Source organism: Schistocerca piceifrons, chromosome 4 (genome assembly GCF_021461385.2).
Source record: "Schistocerca piceifrons isolate TAMUIC-IGC-003096 chromosome 4, iqSchPice1.1, whole genome shotgun sequence".
NCBI classification, from domain to species: Eukaryota; Metazoa; Arthropoda; class Insecta; order Orthoptera; family Acrididae; genus Schistocerca; species Schistocerca piceifrons.
Window position 1 is genome coordinate 257,115,922 of NC_060141.1, and position 18,648 is coordinate 257,134,569.

Sequence of the window (18,648 nt, forward strand, 5' to 3'; positions counted from 1 at the left end):
TGCAGCGGATGGATTGTATTGGCACAAGACATGCCATGCGAATGTAAGCCCTTACGGTGTGTGATGCTATTGGGTACAACCACAAATCACATCTGGTGCATGTACAGGGCACTATGACTGTGTGACCTTTGTGAATGACATCCTGCAACCCATAGCCATACCCCTTTTGCACAACACCCCAGGTGCTATTTTTCAGCAAGACAATGCACGACCTCGTGTTGCTACATGAACACGTGCATTGTTGGTGTCACAGGATGGCACTTTTTATCTGTGATGGTTGGCACTGGGCCACAGTGCTGCACCTGTTGTCTCACCCTATCCCACATGTTTTCGGTTGGTGACAAGTCTTTGTCGCCAATTGAAAATGTGTGGGATAGGGTGAAATGATGGGTGTAGTGCTGTGACCCAATGCCAACCACCACAGATAAACTTTGGAACCAGGTGAATGCAGTGTGGATGGCTATACCACAGGACACCATTTAAGCCTTATATATGTCAATTCCATCACACCTTGAAGCTATCAGTGCGTATGGGGGACCCTGTGCCTTCTAGGCAAAAGGACACATGCAAAACTGAGATGACTGAAATGCCAATTATTTCTGCAGAACATACTCCTTCCAAATTAACAATGTAAGTATAGACTGTATGTGGCTTGAATTTAAAGAAATAATATTGACATATTTATACCAAATGAATTAACAAACAATGGAGTTGATCCCCCATGGTACACACAACTGGTCAGAATACTGTGGCAGAAACAGTGAACAAAGCGTGACTACTTCAAAAGAATGCAGAACCCGCAAAGTTGGCAGTCTTTTACAAAAGCTCTAAATTTAGTGCCAACTTAAATGCAAGATACTTATAATAGTTTCCACAATGAAATGAAACTTTGTCGCCGGCCAAGGTAGCTGAGTGATCCTAGGCACTACAGTCTGGAAACGCGTGACTGCTACGGTCACAGGTTCGAATCCTGCCTCGGGCATGGATGTGTGTGATGTCCTTAGGTTAGTTAGGTTTAAGTAGTTCAAAGTTCTAGGGGACTGATGACCTCAGAAGTTAAGTCTCATAGTGCTCAGAGCCATTTTTGAAACTTTGTCTTGAAACCTGGCAGAAAATCCAGAGAGATTCTGGTTGTACATAAAGTATGCTAGTGGCAAGACGTAATTAATGACTTTTCTACATAATACTACAGCAGAGTTGCTATACACAGCCTTCCAAAATTTCTTCACCAAAGACACCGAAGTAAATATTCCAGAATTTGATCCAAGAACAGCTGCCAACATGAGTAACTTAAAAGTAGACATGCTTGGAGTAGTGAAGCATCTTAAATCATTTAATAAAAGCAAATCTCCAGTCCAGATTGCATACCAATTAGATTCCTTTCAAAATATGTTGATGCCAAAGCTCCTTGCTCAACATTCATATACAACTGCTCGCTTGATGAAAGATCTGTACCCAAAGACTGGAAGGTTAAACAGGTCATACCAATACTCAAGTAAGGCAATAGGAGTAATCCTCTAAATTATAGGCACACATCATTAATGTTGATATCCAGCAGGATTTTAGAATGTTAAGAATTAACTCGAAGAGAACAATCTGTTGACGCATAGTCAACACGGATTTAGAAAACAACATTCTTGTGAAGCACAACTAGCTCTTCACTCACAGTGTCGAGAAGTATCAACAAAGGATTTCAGATTGATTCTGTATTCCAAGATGTCCAGAAGGCTTTTGACATCATCCCTCACAAGCAGTTTGTAATAAAGTTGCATGCTTATGCAATATCTCTATTGTGTGACTGGATTCATGATTTGCTTTCAGAGAGGTCACAGTTTGTAGTAATTGATGGAAAGTCATAGAGTAAAGCAGAAGTGATTTCTGGAATTCCCCAAGTTAGTGTTGTAGGCCCCCTGTTGTTCCTTAGGTATATAAATGATTTAGGAGACAATCTGAGCAGACATCTTAGGGTGTTTGCAGATGATGCTGTCATTTATCATCTAGTAAAGTCATCAGAAGATCAGAATCAATTCCAAAATAATTTAGATAAGATATGCAAAAATTGGCAATTGGCCCTAGATAATGAGAAGTGCGAGGTCATGTACGCGAGTGCTAAAGTTACACAATAAATCAATCAAATCTAAAGGCTGTAAATTCAACTAAATACCTATGAGCTAAAATTATGAATAACTTAAGTTGGTAAGAGCACACAGAAAATGTTGTGGAGAAGGCGAACCAAAGAAGGCATTTTATTGGCAGAATGCCTAGAAGATGCAGCAGATCTACCGAAGAGACTGCCTACACTGCTTGTCCATCCTCTTTCAGAGTACTGCAGTGCAGTGTCAGATCCTTGCCAGATAGGATTAACATAGTACTTCAAGAAAGTTCAAAGAAGGGCACCACATTTTGTATTATATAGAAATAGGGGGGAGAGTGTTGTGGACATGATACTGGACATCATCAAAACAAAGGCGTTTTTTGCTGCGCCAGAATCCTCTCACGAAATTTTAGTCACCAACATTCCACCAAATGTAAAAATATTTTGTTGATGCTGACATACATAGGGAGAAATAATCAACATAATAAAATCAGGGAGATCAGAGCATGCTACATGGAAAGATATAGCTGCTTTTTTCCCCGCTCACTGTTAGTATGTAGAATAACAGAGAATTATTGTGAAGGTGGTTCAGTTAACCCCCTACCAGGCACTTAAGTGTGATTTGCAGATTAGCAATGTAGATGCAGACCCAAGCAATAGAACAATAGCGGAGGTTGTGATGTTTGTGAGGGTAAAAGAACAGATCCCCAACATTACAGACCAGGACCCTTAATATTGGTTTTCTGCAGAATTCTTGAACATGTTCAGAGTTTGAATATAATAAATTTTCTTTAGGCGGAAAAGCTTCTGTCCATAAATCAATACGAATTTAGAAAGCATTTCTCGTGTGACATTCAGCTTGCCCATTCCTCATGTTATCCTGTGAACCATGGGTTTATTGCATCTGGCACATTCCATATTCTTACTTTTCAAAAAAAGATTGACTTTATGCCCCACTGCTTACTGTTAACGAAGGTCTAGGTATTCAGATTAGGTTCCAAGATATGAGAGAGGTTTGAAGACTTCTTAAATTATTGAATCCAGTAATATATTATAAAGACTGTAAGTCACACTTTTTTCTTTTTAAAAATTGTCTCCAAAATTCAGGAGCTTTTTGTACTCGAAATTAATATAAAAATCTCCAGTGTCTGATTTAAAATTCCCATCAGTCTTAAAAATGGTCTTATATTCAATGCTGTGGGAAACCTATCTCTGTCTACTAACATTGGATTCAACTGACGGCAGCAGTGCACCGACACGACGAACTTGAGTTGCGGTGATTCACTAGTTTGCTACCACCACCTCCCTCTCGCCCCACCATCACAAACCCAGAACACTGTCTGGCCTATGATGCGTCATTGCCGTCTGTGGTGCCAGTGAACTCGAAAGTGATTTGTGTTATTGGTAACAGTACAATATATTTGTTAGTAGCTTGTGCCCCCTGCCGCCGTTGGATAAGCAGCTGCAGCAGCAAGTCGTATACTCCTAGCTCACTCATTTGTTACATAGTTTAATTCTTAATTTCTTTGCGTGTTTTTGGTACTTGCATTGTTTAATTCATAAATTTCGGGCGTATTATAGTATTTGAGAGTTGTAGCATCGCGTTTTAGTACCTGAATAGTGTAAATTCGCGTAGTCGTTTGTCTACTGTTTTGTTTTGAACGGCCAGTGTCGGTTGGTCGCAGTCAGTGTGCCCCCTGCCGCCGTTGGATAAGCAGCTGCAGCAGCAAGTCGTATACTCCTAGCTCACTCATTTGTTACATAGTTTAATTCTTAATTTCTTTGCGTGTTTTTGGTACTTGCATTGTTTAATTCATAAATTTCGGGCGTATTATAGTATTTGAGAGTTGTAGCATCGCGTTTTAGTACCTGAATAGTGTAAATTCGCGTAGTCGTTTGTCTACTGTTTTTGTTTTGAACGGCCAGTGTCGGTTGGTCACAGTCAGTGTGCTCCCTGCCGCCGTTGGATAAGCAGCTGAGCAGCAAGTCGTATACTCCTAGCTCACTCATTTGTTACATAGTTTAATTCTTAATTTCTTTGCGTGTTTTTGGTTCTTGCATTGTTTAATTCATAAATTTCGGGCGTATTATAGTATTTGAGAGTGTAGCATCGTGTTTTAGTACCTGAATAGTGTAATTTCGCTTAGTCTCCTTCCGCCGCCGAGCAGTGTCAGCAGTGCGCAAGTAGCAGCATTACTGCATTTACTAGGCAATCTTGTATTTTAATAACCGTTTAAATTTTGTCGATTTGTTTGCGCTCTCTGTAGATTAGTTCAGACGTTCTTAGCAAAACAGTTTTTAGCATGGATAGGGACTGCAACTGCTGTGTTCGGATGCAGGCTGAGTTGGCATCCCTTCGCTCCCAGCTTCAGGCAGTGTTGGCTTCGGTCACACAGCTTGAGGCTGTTGCCAATGGGCATCACTGTGGGGGTCGGGATGGGGGTTTGTCGGGGACGGCCAGCTCGTCCCACGCATCCCCTGATCGGACTACGACTGTGGTTGCCCGGGATACTGCCCGCATTGAGGCTGATCCCTCACCTGTGGTAGAGTGGGAGGTCGTTTCAAGGTGTGGCAGGGGGCGAAAGACATTCCGGAGGGCTGAACGGAAAGCCTCTCCAGTTTGTCTGACGAACCGGTTTCAGGCTCTGTCTCAGGCTGATACTGATCTTCGGCCTGACATGGCTGCTTGTCCTGTTCCAGAGGTTGCCCCTCAGTCTGCAAGATCCGGGCAGTCGCAGAGGGTGGGCTTACTGGTAGTTGGGAGCTCCAACGTCAGGCGCGTAATGGGGCCCCTTAGGGAAATGGCAGCAAGAGAGGGGAAGAAAACCAATGTGCACTCCGTGTGCATACCGGGGGGAGTCATTCCAGATGTGGAAAGGGTCCTTCCGGATGCCATGAAGGGTACAGGGTGCACCCATCTGCAGGTGGTCGCTCATGTCGGCACCAATGATGTGTGTCGCTATGGATCGGAGGAAATCCTCTCTGGCTTCCGGCGGCTATCTGATTTGGTGAAGACTGCCAGTCTCGCTAGCGGGATGAAAGCAGAGCTCACCATCTGCAGCATCGTCGACAGGACTGACTGCGGACCTTTGGTACAGAGCCGAGTGGAGGGTCTGAATCAGAGGCTGAGACGGTTCTGCGACCGTGTGGGCTGCAGATTCCTCGACTTGCGCCATAGGGTGGTGGGGTTTCGGGTTCCGCTGGATAGGTCAGGAGTCCACTACACGCAACAAGCGGCTACACGGGTAGCAGGGGTTGTGTGGCGTGGGCTGGGCGGTTTTTTAGGTTAGATGGCCTTGGGCAAGTACAGAAAGGGCAACAGCCTCAACGGGTGCGGGGCAAAGTCAGGACATGCGGGGACCAAGCAGCAATCGGTATTGTAATTGTCAACTGTCGAAGCTGCGTTGGTAAAGTACCGGAACTTCAAGCGCTGATAGAAAGCACCGAAGCTGAAATCGTTATAGGTACAGAAAGCTGGCTTAAGCCAGAGATAAATTCTGCCGAAATTTTTACAAAGGTACAGACGGTGTTTAGAAAGGATAGATTGCATGCAACCAGTGGTGGAGTGTTCATCGCTGTTAGTAGTAGTTTATCCTGTAGTGAAGTAGAAGTGGATAGTTCCTGTGAATTATTATGGGTGGAGGTTACACTAAACAACCGAACTGGGTTAATAATTGGCTCCTTTTACCGACCTCCCGACTCAGCAGCATTAGTGGCAGAACAACTGAGAGAAAATTTGGAATACATTTCACATAAATTTTCTCAGCATGTTATAGTCTTAGGTGGAGATTTCAATTTACCAGATATAGACTGGGACACTCAGATGTTTAGGACGGGTGGTAGGGACAGAGCATCGAGTGACATTATACTGAGTGCACTATCCGAAAATTACCTCGAGCAATTAAACAGAGAACCGACTCGTGGAGATAACATATTGGACCTACTAATAACAAACAGACCCGAACTTTTCGAATCTGTATGTACAGAACAGGGAATCAGTGATCATAAGGCCGTTGCGGCATCCCTGAATATGGAAGTTAATAGGAATATAAAAAAAGGGAGGAAGGTTTATCTGTTTAGCAAGAGTAATAGAAGGCAGATTTCAGACTACCTAACAGATCAAAACGAAAATTTCTGTTCCGACACTGACAATGTTGAGTGTTTATGGAAAAAGTTCAAGGCAATCGTAAAATGCGTTTTAGACAGGTACGTGCCGAGTAAAACTGTGAGGGACGGGAAAAACCCACCGTGGTACAACAACAAAGTTAGGAAACTACTGCGAAAGCAAAGAGAGCTCCACTCCAAGTTTAAACGCAGCCAAAACCTCTCAGACAAACAGAAGCTAAACGATGTCAAAGTTAGCGTAAGGAGGGCTATGCGTGAAGCGTTCATTGAATTCGAAAGTAAAATTCTATGTACCGACTTGACAGAAAATCCTAGGAAGTTCTGGTCTTACGTTAAATCAGTAAGTGGCTCGAAACAGCATATCCAGACACTACGGGATGATGATGGCATTGAAACAGAGGATGACACGCGTAAAGCTGAAATACTAAACACTTTTTTCCAAAGCTGTTTCACAGAGGAAGACCGCACTGCAGTTCCTTCTCTAAATCCTTGCACAAACGAAAAAATGGCTGACATCGAAATAAGTGTCCAAGGAATAGAAAAGCAACTGGAATCACTCAATAGAGGAAAGTCCACTGGACCTGACGGGATACCAATTCGATTCTACACAGAGTACGCGAAAGTACTTGCCCTCCTTCTAACTGCCGTGTACCGCAAGTCTCTAGAGGAACGGAGGGTTCCAAATGATTGGAAAAGAGCACAGATAGTCCCAGTCTTCAAGAAGGGTCGTCGAGCAGATGCGCAAAACTATAGACCTATATCTCTTACGTCGATCTCTTGTAGAATTTTAGAACATGTTTTTTTGCTCGCGTATCATGTCATTTCTGGAAACCCAGAATCTACTATGTAGGAATCAACATGGATTCCGGAAACAGCGATCGTGTGAGACCCAACTCGCCTTATTTGTTCATGAGACCCAGAAAATATTAGATACAGGCTCCCAGGTAGATGCTATTTTTCTTGACTTCCGGAAGGCGTTCGATACAGTTCCGCACTGTCGCCTGATAAGCAAAGTAAGAGCCTACGGAGTATCAGACCAGCTGTGTGGCTGGATTGAGGAGTTTTTGGCAAACAGAACACAGCATGTTGTTATCAATGGAGAGACGTCTACAGACGTTAAAGTAACCTCTGGCGTGCCACAGGGGAGTGTTATGGGACCATTGCTTTTCACAATATATATAAATGACTTAGTAGATAGTGTCGGAAGTTCCATGCGGCTTTTTGCGGATGATGCTGTAGTATACAGAGAAGTTGCTGCATTAGAAAATTGTAGCGAAATACAGGAAGATCTGCAGCGGATAGGCACTTGGAGCAGGGAGTGGCAACTGACCCTTAACATAGACAAATGTAATGTATTGCGAATACATAGAAAGAAGGATCCTTTATTGTATGATTATATGATAGCGGAACAAACACTGGGAGCAGTTACTTCTGTAAAATATCTGGGAGTATGCGTACGGAACGATTTGAAGTGGAATGATCATATAAAACTAATTGTTGGTAAGGCGGGTACCAGGTTGAGATTCATTGGGAGAGTGCTTAGAAAATGTAGTCCATCAACAAAGGAGGTGGCTTACAAAACACTCGTTCGACCTATACTTGAGTATTGCTCATCAGTGTGGGATCCGTACCAGGTCGGGTTGACGGAGGAGATAGAGAAGATCCAAAGAAGAGCGGCGCGTTTCGTCACTGGGTTATTTGGTAACCGTGATAGCGTTACGGAGATGTTCAATAAACTCAAGTGGCAGACTCTGCAAGAGAGGCGCTCTGCATCGCGGTGTAGCTTGCTCGCCAGGTTTCGAGAGGGTGCGTTTCTGGATGAGGTATCGAATATATTGCTTCCCCCTACTTATACTTCCCGAGGAGATCACGAATGTAAAATTAGAGAGATTAGAGCGCGCACGGAGGCTTTCAGACAGTCGTTCTTCCCGCGAACCATACGCGACTGGAACAGGAAAGGGAGGTAATGACAGTGGCACGTAAAGTGCCCTCCGCCACACACCGTTGGGTGGCTTGCGGAGTATCAATGTAGATGTAGATGTAGATGTTTCATAATGGAAAAAATAAGATATTCATATGGTGCAGGCTATAAATTGAAAGTAAAAGCATGTGCAGAACAACATGGCAACAGAGCAGCTGAACAGCATTTAGGTCCTCCACCAACAGCAAAATCCATTCGTGATTGGTGAGCTAGTAAAGAACAACTGGAAAAAATGAGGAAGACTAAATGTGCAAATAGAGGACTGAATGCAAAATGGCCAAAACTAGTGACATATTGAAATTGATTCAAGAACACCATCAAAATGGCATTTGAATTAATACAAAATTATTCAAATACACATTCGTAAGCTAGTGCTACAGTGAAATGCATCAGATTTTAAGGCTGGAGTTAGTTTGTGCTACAGGTTTATGGACTGTGAATGCAAAACAACACCAGAATATCTCAGAAAGTGCCACAGAGTATGAGGAGAAAATATTATCTGTCCATCACTGTATATTCAACATCAAGAGAAAACTAGTGGGAAATTAACCTAAATAACGAATATGGACAAAACTCCTCTGATATGATGGGCCAAGTAACAAAACTGTTGCCATGAAAGGTGCTAAAACTGTAATTATAAAAACAAGTAGACATGACGTATTGTGCTGATGGTACTAAACTTAATCCAATGATCATTTTCAAGTGCAAAACAATGCCAAAACCGTCTGAAATTCCTCCAGGTGTTGTTCACGTACAAGTCAAGGGTTGGATGGATGAGGCTGGTATGAAATTATGGATTAACAGTGTGGGGGAGGGAAGGAAAGATGCTTTATTGAAGAAGAGTTCTCTTCTTGTGTTAGATCAGTTTATTAGTTATTTGAAAAATTCTGCGAAAGAGAAATTGAGATAGGGAAGTGCAGAGCTTGCTGTTATTCTGGGAGGTTTTACATCACAATTGCAACCTCTTGATGTCTCCATAAATAAACCATTTAAAGTGTTTAAGAGAGGAATGGAACAAACGGATGATGAATAAACACAACCTGAATTCAAGCCAAAGGGAGCTTTAAAATGACATACAATCAAACAAGTGTGTCACTGGATAAAACAGTCGTGTCTAGAGTAAGAGAAGACATTACTGTTAAATCTTCTAAGGAGTGCAGCATAAGTAATGAAGACCATCTTATATACGAAGAGAGCAATGATGATGACGAAGACGAAGAGGAAGAAGGAGCAAGTTCAGATGACAATTTTTGGGGATTTAGAAGATCAGTTTCGTTTCATAAACTAAGATTGATTGTCTTCTTCTCTCTCTCTCTCTCTCTCTCTCTCTCTCTCTCTTTTTTTTTTTTTTTTTTTTTTTTTTTTTTTTTTTTTTTTTTCTGAGTTTGCAATCTAATAATAAAGTGGTAAAAATTTTATTGAAAAATGCTTAAAATTTAAGGTGTGTCTTATAGTCCATAAAATATGGTACATTGTCCATGATGGTGAAGTTCATCAGAGACAATGGTATCATCAAGTATGCCCCAGGGAAGTATGGCTGGACCACTCTTAATTTCTGTCTACGTAAATGATCTGACAGACAAAATGAGCAGCAGTCTGTGGCTATTTGCTGATAACACTTTGGTGTGTGGGAAGGTGCTCTCATTGGGTGACTATAGGAGGATACAAGATGACAGACAAAATTTCCTGTTGGTGTGATGAATGGCAGCTTGCTCTAAATGTAAGAAAATATAGTTAATGCAAACAAGTAAAAAAAAAAAACATTCAATAATGTTTAGTTACAGCATTAATAGTGTGCTGCTTGACACAGTCACATCAGTCAAATGTCTTGGCATAAAGTGGCTCAGCAACATGAAATGGAACAAGCACATAAGGACGGCAATGGGGAAGGCAAATGGTTGACTTCGGTCTGTTGCAAGAATTTTAGGAAAGTGTAGCTCTTCTATAAAGGTGATCGCATATAGAAACAACATGCAAGTATTGCGGAGATGCTTTGTGAACTCAAATGGGAGTCTCTGGAAGAAAGATGACTTTCATTCTGTGAAACACTATTGAGAAAATTTAGAGAAGTGCCATTTTAAGCTGACTGCAGGACAATTGCACTGCTACCACACACGTTTCTTGTAAGGACCACAAATATAAGAGAATGTAGGACCGGGGTTTACGAGGGGCATTTGAAAAGTCTGTGCAAAGTCCAAGAGATGGCACCACCAGCACATATTGATGTCATGTTTAGTTAGTAGCATCTTTGGAAAGAACACACACCAAGTTTCAGCCATATTGGTCTATTTTTTTGCGTTTGGCAGTTGTGTGAAACAAGGAAGTAGAGTGATTGTCAAAAAATGGACGAAAAAGAGTTTCGTGTACTGATTAAACATTACTTTCTGAAAGGCAAAACACTCCAGGAGACTAAAGAGAAGCTTTATAATCATTACGGTGACTCTGCACCTTCGATTAGAGCAGTTTATAAGTGGTTTCAAAATTTTCGTAGTGGCCATTTGGGCACAAGTGATGCTAAACGTTCTGGATGCCATGTGGAGGTTACGACTCCAGAAACCATTGATAAAATCCATGATATGGTGATGGATGACAGGAGAGGTTATGAACAGGTACATAATATTTTGCATAAACATTTGGACATGAGAAAGCTATCCACAAGATGCGTTCCACGATTGCTCATGCTTGGCCAAAAACCCAGTCATGGAAAGTGTTGCAAGGATGGGTTGCAGCTGCTCAGAAAGAATCCGCAGGACTTCAAGCATCGTTTCGTCACTGTAGATGAAACATGGATACATTACTACACTCCTGAGACTAAAGAACAATCTAAACAATGGGTTACCAATGGAGAATCTGCACCAAAAAAGGCAAAGACCATTCCTTCGGCCAGAAAGGTTATGGCGACTGTATTTTGGGATTTGCAAGGGATAATCCTCATCATCTATCTGGGAAAGAGTAAAACTATTACAGGTGCATATTATTCATCATTATTGGACCATTTGAAAACTGAGCTGCAAGAAAAACGCCGACGACTGGACCGCAAAAAAGTTCTTTTCCATCACCACAATGCACCAGCACACACATCAGCAGTTGTGGTCGCAAAATTGATGGAAATAGGATTTCAGCTCTTTTCGCATCCCCCCTATTCTCCAAACTTGGCTCCCTCGGACTACTATTTGTTCCCCAATTTGAAGAAATGGCTGGTGGGACAAAGATTTTATTCAAACAAGGAGATGATTGCAGCAACTATTAGCTATTTTGCAGCCTTGGACAATTCCTATTATTCGGAAGGGATCAACAAATTAGAACAGCGTTGGATGAAGTATATAAGTCTAAAAGGAGACTGTATCGAAAAATAAAAAAAAGTTTACTCCAAACTCTTAAGTAGTAGTTATTTTTGCACTGACTTTTCAAACGCCCCTCGTATAAACAGACTTTCCTCCTCCCTCTGTTTGTGAGTGGAAGGGGAAAGGAAATGACATGACTAGTAGCGGTACCTTGTACCTCTGCCATGCACCATATGGTAGTTTACAGAGTTTGTATGTAGGTGTAGTTGAAGGCTCTTTGCTATAGAATGGACCTTATGAAGCCACTTTGCTGTGTTACTAATAATTTTCCAGTCTCTACCCTGTCTTAATTTTTCCAAATCACTTTGAATGTTGTCAAAGTGTCTTTTATGTAGGCATCCAGGAAGTCAGCTTTAATGAGAAGCTCTTCTGTCACACTCTTGATCTGTTTGTTAATGGTCTAATGGCATGCGCTATCTGTTGCAATCTATATGTCATTCTTTGCATATATTCATCATTATATAGCATTCTCCAATCATTATTATTGGTGTCTGTTATGGGTCCAGATATTTTTCTTCAAAATTCGTATTCAAATATATTTTGTACAAGTTCAGATTTCAGACTTACTGTTTAAAACTGATACATCTAATTATTTAGATTTCCTTGAATAATCCAGTCAACAAAGGAATATTGGGGAAAAAATTTTCTACAAAGTGTGTTAATGCTACATGGTATACAAGTATGAATTACCAACAGTACTAATGCAAGACACACATATGGTCAGAATCTAAGTAGAACTCTGCACGCGCGTACACACACACACACACACACACACACACACACACACACACACACACACACTGTTCTACAGTGCTAGAGTGAAATTGATTCTTTAGTCATACTGTACTGCAGTATGGGAAAGGCCACTTCCCCACCATTAGGGCTGCTCACTTTGCAGTTTATAGCCAGACTACGCCTCCTCAGAATTTCCTCTATGTTTTCCTCATGTGAATAAACAAAACAAATCCATTGAGTTGTGTTGATATAATGGAGTTATTTTCAGGTTATTAAGAAACTTTTGAAATACCCTGTAGCTGCTTTTGGTGGCATAGTGCAGTAGTCTGTGGAATTGCCTGCTTGCACTTCATTTAGCAGACCTATGAAGGAGGGAAGTGCATGATCACAATCTGGTGACTTATATTCCCTCACACTTGTAACCTCCACCCCTGTCTTTCACCCTGTTACACCCACAGAACAAAATTTATCTCTCAATACAGTTATATTGCACTTGCATGTGGTAAACACGTTTAGTATATCTTCTGAGCCCACTTCATTGAACAATAAACATCAATTTTATAACCATTAGAACACTCTTTTTAATAATCTATGTTTTTTCCTTTCCCTGCAACACACAAACTATTAGTCAAAGAGGAAAAAATGGGACCTTTTATTGCAGACTATTTAATGTAGATTAATATTTTGCTGGCAAACTTTTTACCAGATGTTTTTGAGATATTAAAAAAAGAAAAAAACTCAAAGTGCCCTTTAAACACACTCCCACCCCCACACTCCCACCCCCACACTCCCACCCCCACACTCCCACCCCCACACTCCCACCCCCACACTCCCACCCCCACACTCCCACCCCCACACTCCCACCCCCACACTCCCACCCCCACACTCCCACCCCACTAGTTCAGGATTTTTAGTATGGTATGTTGTTCATAACACTTCCCCCTACCACTGTTCATAAATATGTGACTATAAATTTTTCTCATTGGCCAACATTTTGTGGTCTTTTTGGGCTGGACTAAGAAAATACGTTGATTTGGAAAACTGTCAAAGGCTCTAACATTTGTTGGCCTTTTTAATCTGTGGTTCATTTTCAGCTTTTAATCAGTTGCCAGAGGATAACAGTGCTGAGATAATTAATCAGTCTTAGCAAAAGTAATGTTATTAGTTTGAAATGCATTGTTATTTGGTTATTGTAAAGTTAAGACAAAAAGCTTTTAACTGTATTCATTTGAGGTTGGCTGCATTTATGAATTGTATTGTAAGAGATTTTTATTAATTTTTATGTTCACGTAATAGAGAAATGGCCTCAGCATATGTGAGCATATTAGTGTTGCTCTTCAGTTGTTCTCCATGTTGAAATAATACAGCCATTATGAAAATTTATTTTGGAATACCCCACGCTGTGGCTAAGCCATGTCTCTGCAGTATCCTTTCTTTCAGGAGTGCTAGTCCTGCAAGGTATGCAGGAGAACTTCTGTGAAGTTGAAAAGATAGATGATGTGGTACTGGCTGAAGTGAAGCTGTGAGGGATCATGAATTGTGCCTGGATGCTCAGTTGGTGAGCACTTCCCCACGAGAGGCAAGAGTCCCAGGTTCAAGTCCTGGTTTTTAATATGCCAGGAAGTTTCCTATCAGCACACACTATCAGGGGTTAAATTTACTAGTGCCTGTTCTCCAGGTGCCCTCAGATTCTTCAGGACATTACTCAGGAAATAATCCAAGATATCTAACTCCTTTCTTCATTTGAGTTTGTAATAGTAGTAGTAGAAAACAATATTGTGCATGGAAATAAGAAACTATAGCTTAGAGCTCTAGTGAATTAAATTATCTGACCAAAGCAGCACTCTTCCTGCTACATTGATCAATCATAATACAGGGTGTTACAAAAAGGTACGGCCAAACTTTCAGGAAACATTCCTCACACACAAATAAAGAAAAGATGTTATGTGGACATGTGTCCGGAAATGCTTAATTTCCATGTTAGAGCTCATTTTAGTTTCGTCAGTATGTACTGTACTTCCTCGATTCACTGCCTGTTGGCCCAATAGAAGGAAGTTAATGTTGACTTCGGTGCTTGTGTTCACATGCGACTCATTGCTCTACAGTACTAGCATCAAGCACATCAGTACGTAGCATCAACAGGTTAGTGTTCATCACGAACGTGGTTTTGCAGTCAGTGCAATGTTTGCAAATGCGGAGTTGGCAGATGCCCATTTGATGTATGGATTAGCACGGGGCAATAGCCGTGGCGCGGTACATTTGTATCAGGACAGATTTCCAGAACGAAGGTGTCCCGACAGGAAGACGTTCGAAGCAATTGATTGGCGTCTTAGGGAGCACGGAACATTCCAGCCTATGACTCGCAACTGGGGAAGACCTAGAACGACGAGGACACCTGCAATGGATGAGACAATTCTTCGTGCAGTTGACGATAACCCTAATGTCAGCGTCAGAGAAGTTGCTGCTGTACAAGGTAACGTTGACCACGTCACTGTATGGAGAGTGCTACGGGAGAACCAGTTGTTTCCGTACCATGTACAGCATGTGCAGGCACTATCAGCAGCTGATTGGCCTCCATGGGTATGCTTCTGCGAATGATTCATCCAACAATGTGTCAATCCTCATTTCAGTGCAAATTTTCTCTTTACGGATGAGGCTTCATTCCAACGTGATCAAATTGTAAATTTTCACAATCAACATGTGTGGGCTGACGAGAATCCGCACGCAATTGTGCAGTCACGTCATCAACACAGATTTTCTGTGAACGTTTGGGCAGGCATTGTTGGTGATGTCTTGATTGGGCCCCATGTTCTTCCACCTACGCTCAATGAAGCACGTTATCATGATTTCATACGGGATACTCTACCTATGCTGCTAGAACATGTGCCTTTACAAGTACGACACATGTGGTTCATGCACGATGGAGCTCCTGTACATTTCAGTCGAAGTGTTTGTAGGCTTCTCAACAACAGATTCGGTGACTGGTGGATTGGTAGAGGCGGACCAATTCCATGGTCTCCATGCTCTCCTGACCTCAACCCTCTTGGCTTTCATTTATTGTGGCATTTGAAAGCTCTTGTCTACACAACCCCGGTACCAAATGTAGAGACTCTTCGTGCTCGTATTGTGGACGGCTGTGATACAATACGCCATTCTCCAGGCCTGCATCAGCGCATCAGGGATTCCATGCGACAGAGGGTGGATGCATGTATCCTCGCTAACGGAGGACATTTTGAACATTTTCTGTAACAAAGTGTTTGAAGTCACACTGGTACGTTCTGTTGCTGTGTGTTTCCATTCCATGATTAATGTGATTTGAAGAGAAGTAATAAAATGAGCTCTGACAAGGAAAGTAAGCGTTTCTGGACACATGTCCACATAACATATTTTCTTTCTTTGTGTGTGAGGAATGTTTCCTGAAAGTTTGGCTGTACCTTTTTGTAACACCCTGTATATGCCATATGCTAATTCCCTTTTTTTCGTGGCTGTCTAAAATTGGTCTTAGTAGTTTGTACCATTGTCATTGGTTAATGAAGTTATTCGCTGTATCACAGCTGATGAATCAAATTAGCTGCATCTGTAAGTTTTGTGTGGAGTGTGTACTCTCCTGTAAGCTCTTGGGAAGAACTATTTGTTAGAGAAAGCAGTTAAATTGTGATTAGCAAAGGTTGCTCTAATAATGTGAGTAGTAGTCTGATGACCAAACACTCAATTATGTTTACTTTCCAGGTGTTGACTATTGGAGAGTGTTGTTGATTGCTGTTGCTATGCTGACCTTCATGTCTGCCCCTCAGTTAAGCGAAAATTCATTGTTTTATTACATTTGTGGAATATCACTTGGAATAACAGCCAGCTTTCTTATCTTAACCTACTTCATCAGCAGACTGTTTCCTAAGGTAAGTTCATGCAGCATAACAGTTTATTATTGTTTTCATTGTGAATGTTACAGTCTCAGAACTTGCCTGTCATCAGATAACAAGTAGAAAAATCTGTTTACATGTGATCTTATTTAATTCATTGCGTGTCCTATGTAGGTAGGTAATACACACTTTATCCACAGTCTTCCATCATACAGTACTCTTTGGTTAGTGCTAAATGACAAACACTCCAGTGATCTCATCCCGGAATGGCTGAGATCAGGTTTAATGAACCAAGGTTTTCAAAATGCATTCTTAATTCTGTCACAGAGTTCTCAGTTTTTTGCTGAAACATCCAGATTGCAGAGATATGTGAGGAGGACGGCGACTTCCAGTCTGAAGGAACAGGATGGATGGGTGTTTGGGCGAAACAGTGAGCAATTTTTGTGCAGCTGTCACATCATACATCTATGAAAGCAAAAGTAGATACTTAATAGGGCACATACACTTTGCCAAACTGACAAGGTTCTTCAAATATCAGTGATATATTTATACAATTAATAGCAAAGTTCTACCACACATAAATACACTCACCAAATCTGTGTAACATATTTTGCAAATGTTCAGTGTGTCCATCATAAATAAATAAATGGCCGACATCTTTGTCAAAATCCATTACCTATAATATCATAGTCGTCTTGATTCATAGTAACATTTCTGGAAATTTTCAAGCCACAATGGCTCAGTCACAGGACCGCCTCTTTCGTCAAGTGATCAGTGTCACTGACTAGAGATACTGGTTCAGTTCCCAGATTACTTATAACACTCAGAGACCCACAAAAATAAGGTCTGACATGTACTTCAAATAGTGTCATGAATTTTCCACTGGTAATAAGCAGGCAGTATTTAACACATTATAGAAAATAATGTTATGGTTAGAGGAGGGTTTACATAATAAGTATTGCGAATATTATCCCACCTAAATGTCCAGAAAGGTTCACATGAAAATTCAGGAGAAAAGGTGTCTTGGTTTAAATGTGAGAAATGAGATGCCAAACTGAAGTGTGCAAGAAAAATTTACAGTGCTCTTAAGATTAAAGAGTAAACTGTGCCATACTGGCTGGATACATAACACGGGATGAATGCTTATTCAGAAAAGTCATGTTCTCAAATAAAACATATGAAGAATAATATGAGAAAACCTTAATGAAATAATTCTTGGGCAGCCTTCCAAAACTGTCATCAAATTACTGCAGGAAATCCTACTCCAACTTCTACCCTGAACCTACTGTACAATCCAAACTACAGCTTTATGGACACTCAAGGAAAATGCAATGCACAGAAAATTCCACTACTGAAATGGACGTCCTTTAATTTGATTTACAAAGAGAGTATTCTTAGTATATGTTCCCCAAATAATGATCATTGTTACTTGGATTCCAGTTACAAGCTTGGAAGCTTGAATGATGATGTCTGGAAGCAGGCGTAGGAGTTTCTGAAACTACATTATGCTTTAAAAATGGGGTAGGTTGGATTGTACTGTTTTAGATGAACTGTAACTAATGTGATTTGAGTTTATAAAAAAAAATACTGCCAGACAGAAATTAAGAAAAAATATGTGGTCACTATTCTCCTTACGCAATGTGAATCCCTCTGTTCTCATGGGTGAATGCCATATTGCAAATCAAAGTAAATTACATGAAATTATTAGTTATGTCATCTTGTACAGAAAAATTAAAGTAAAATTTCAACTTTAATAATTTTAGAACATAATTAATTGTAGCTAATTTCAAATACTTAACAGGAAATTGGGACTGCCAGACTTCCTATTGGTGTGGGCCACTTTTCACAAATATACAGATTACGTCACAGGTTTTTTCTGTATGCACTGTAATAAAGGAACCAGTTATTAATTTAAATTAAGGGTGCCCTTATGAGAATCAATTACGCCATTGGAAACAGAACAATCAAAATAAGAATCAGAGTACTAAATTCTAGTGAAATTTAGTCTAATCCATCCATATCATTTGTTCAAATTGTCCAGAATGTTCTTCAAACCAATCATGAGCAGTTGTGGCCTGGAGACAGTGTGCATTGTCATCCATAAAAATTGCACTGCTCGTTGGAAACACAAGGTCCATGAATGGCTGGAGACGGTCTCCAAGTACCTGTACGTAACTGTTTCCAGTCAGTGATTGGTTCAGTTAGACCAATCAACACAGTCTATTCCATGTGAACAGCATCTACGCCATTATGGAACCACCACCAATTTGCACAGTACCTTGTTGACAACTTGGGATCTGCGCCACACTCAGATCCTCCCATCAGCTATTCCCAACTGAAATCAGGACTCATCTGACCAGGCCATGATTTTCCAGTCACTTAGGGTCCAATCGACATGGTCACAAGCCCAGGAGAGAATGTGCAGTTGTTGTGCTGTTCGTAAAGGCATCTGTCGTCTGCTGCCATTACCCACTATTTCCAAATTTTGTCACACACTCGTAACAGATA

The 18,648-nt window shown here is 41.0% G+C and overlaps 1 protein-coding gene across 2 annotated transcripts in view; it reads left to right on the plus strand.

Moving 5' to 3' along the window:
• The window catches only part of LOC124796331 (nuclear envelope integral membrane protein 1a), a 138,363-nt gene that overhangs the window by 43,061 nt on the left and 76,654 nt on the right, over nucleotides 1-18,648 (plus strand). For both annotated transcript variants that reach the window (XM_047260464.1, XM_047260463.1), the window contains exon 4: nucleotides 16,010-16,176. In XM_047260464.1, coding sequence (XP_047116420.1) covers nucleotides 16,010-16,176 — 167 coding nt within the window. The remainder of the gene's footprint in view (nucleotides 1-16,009; nucleotides 16,177-18,648) is intronic.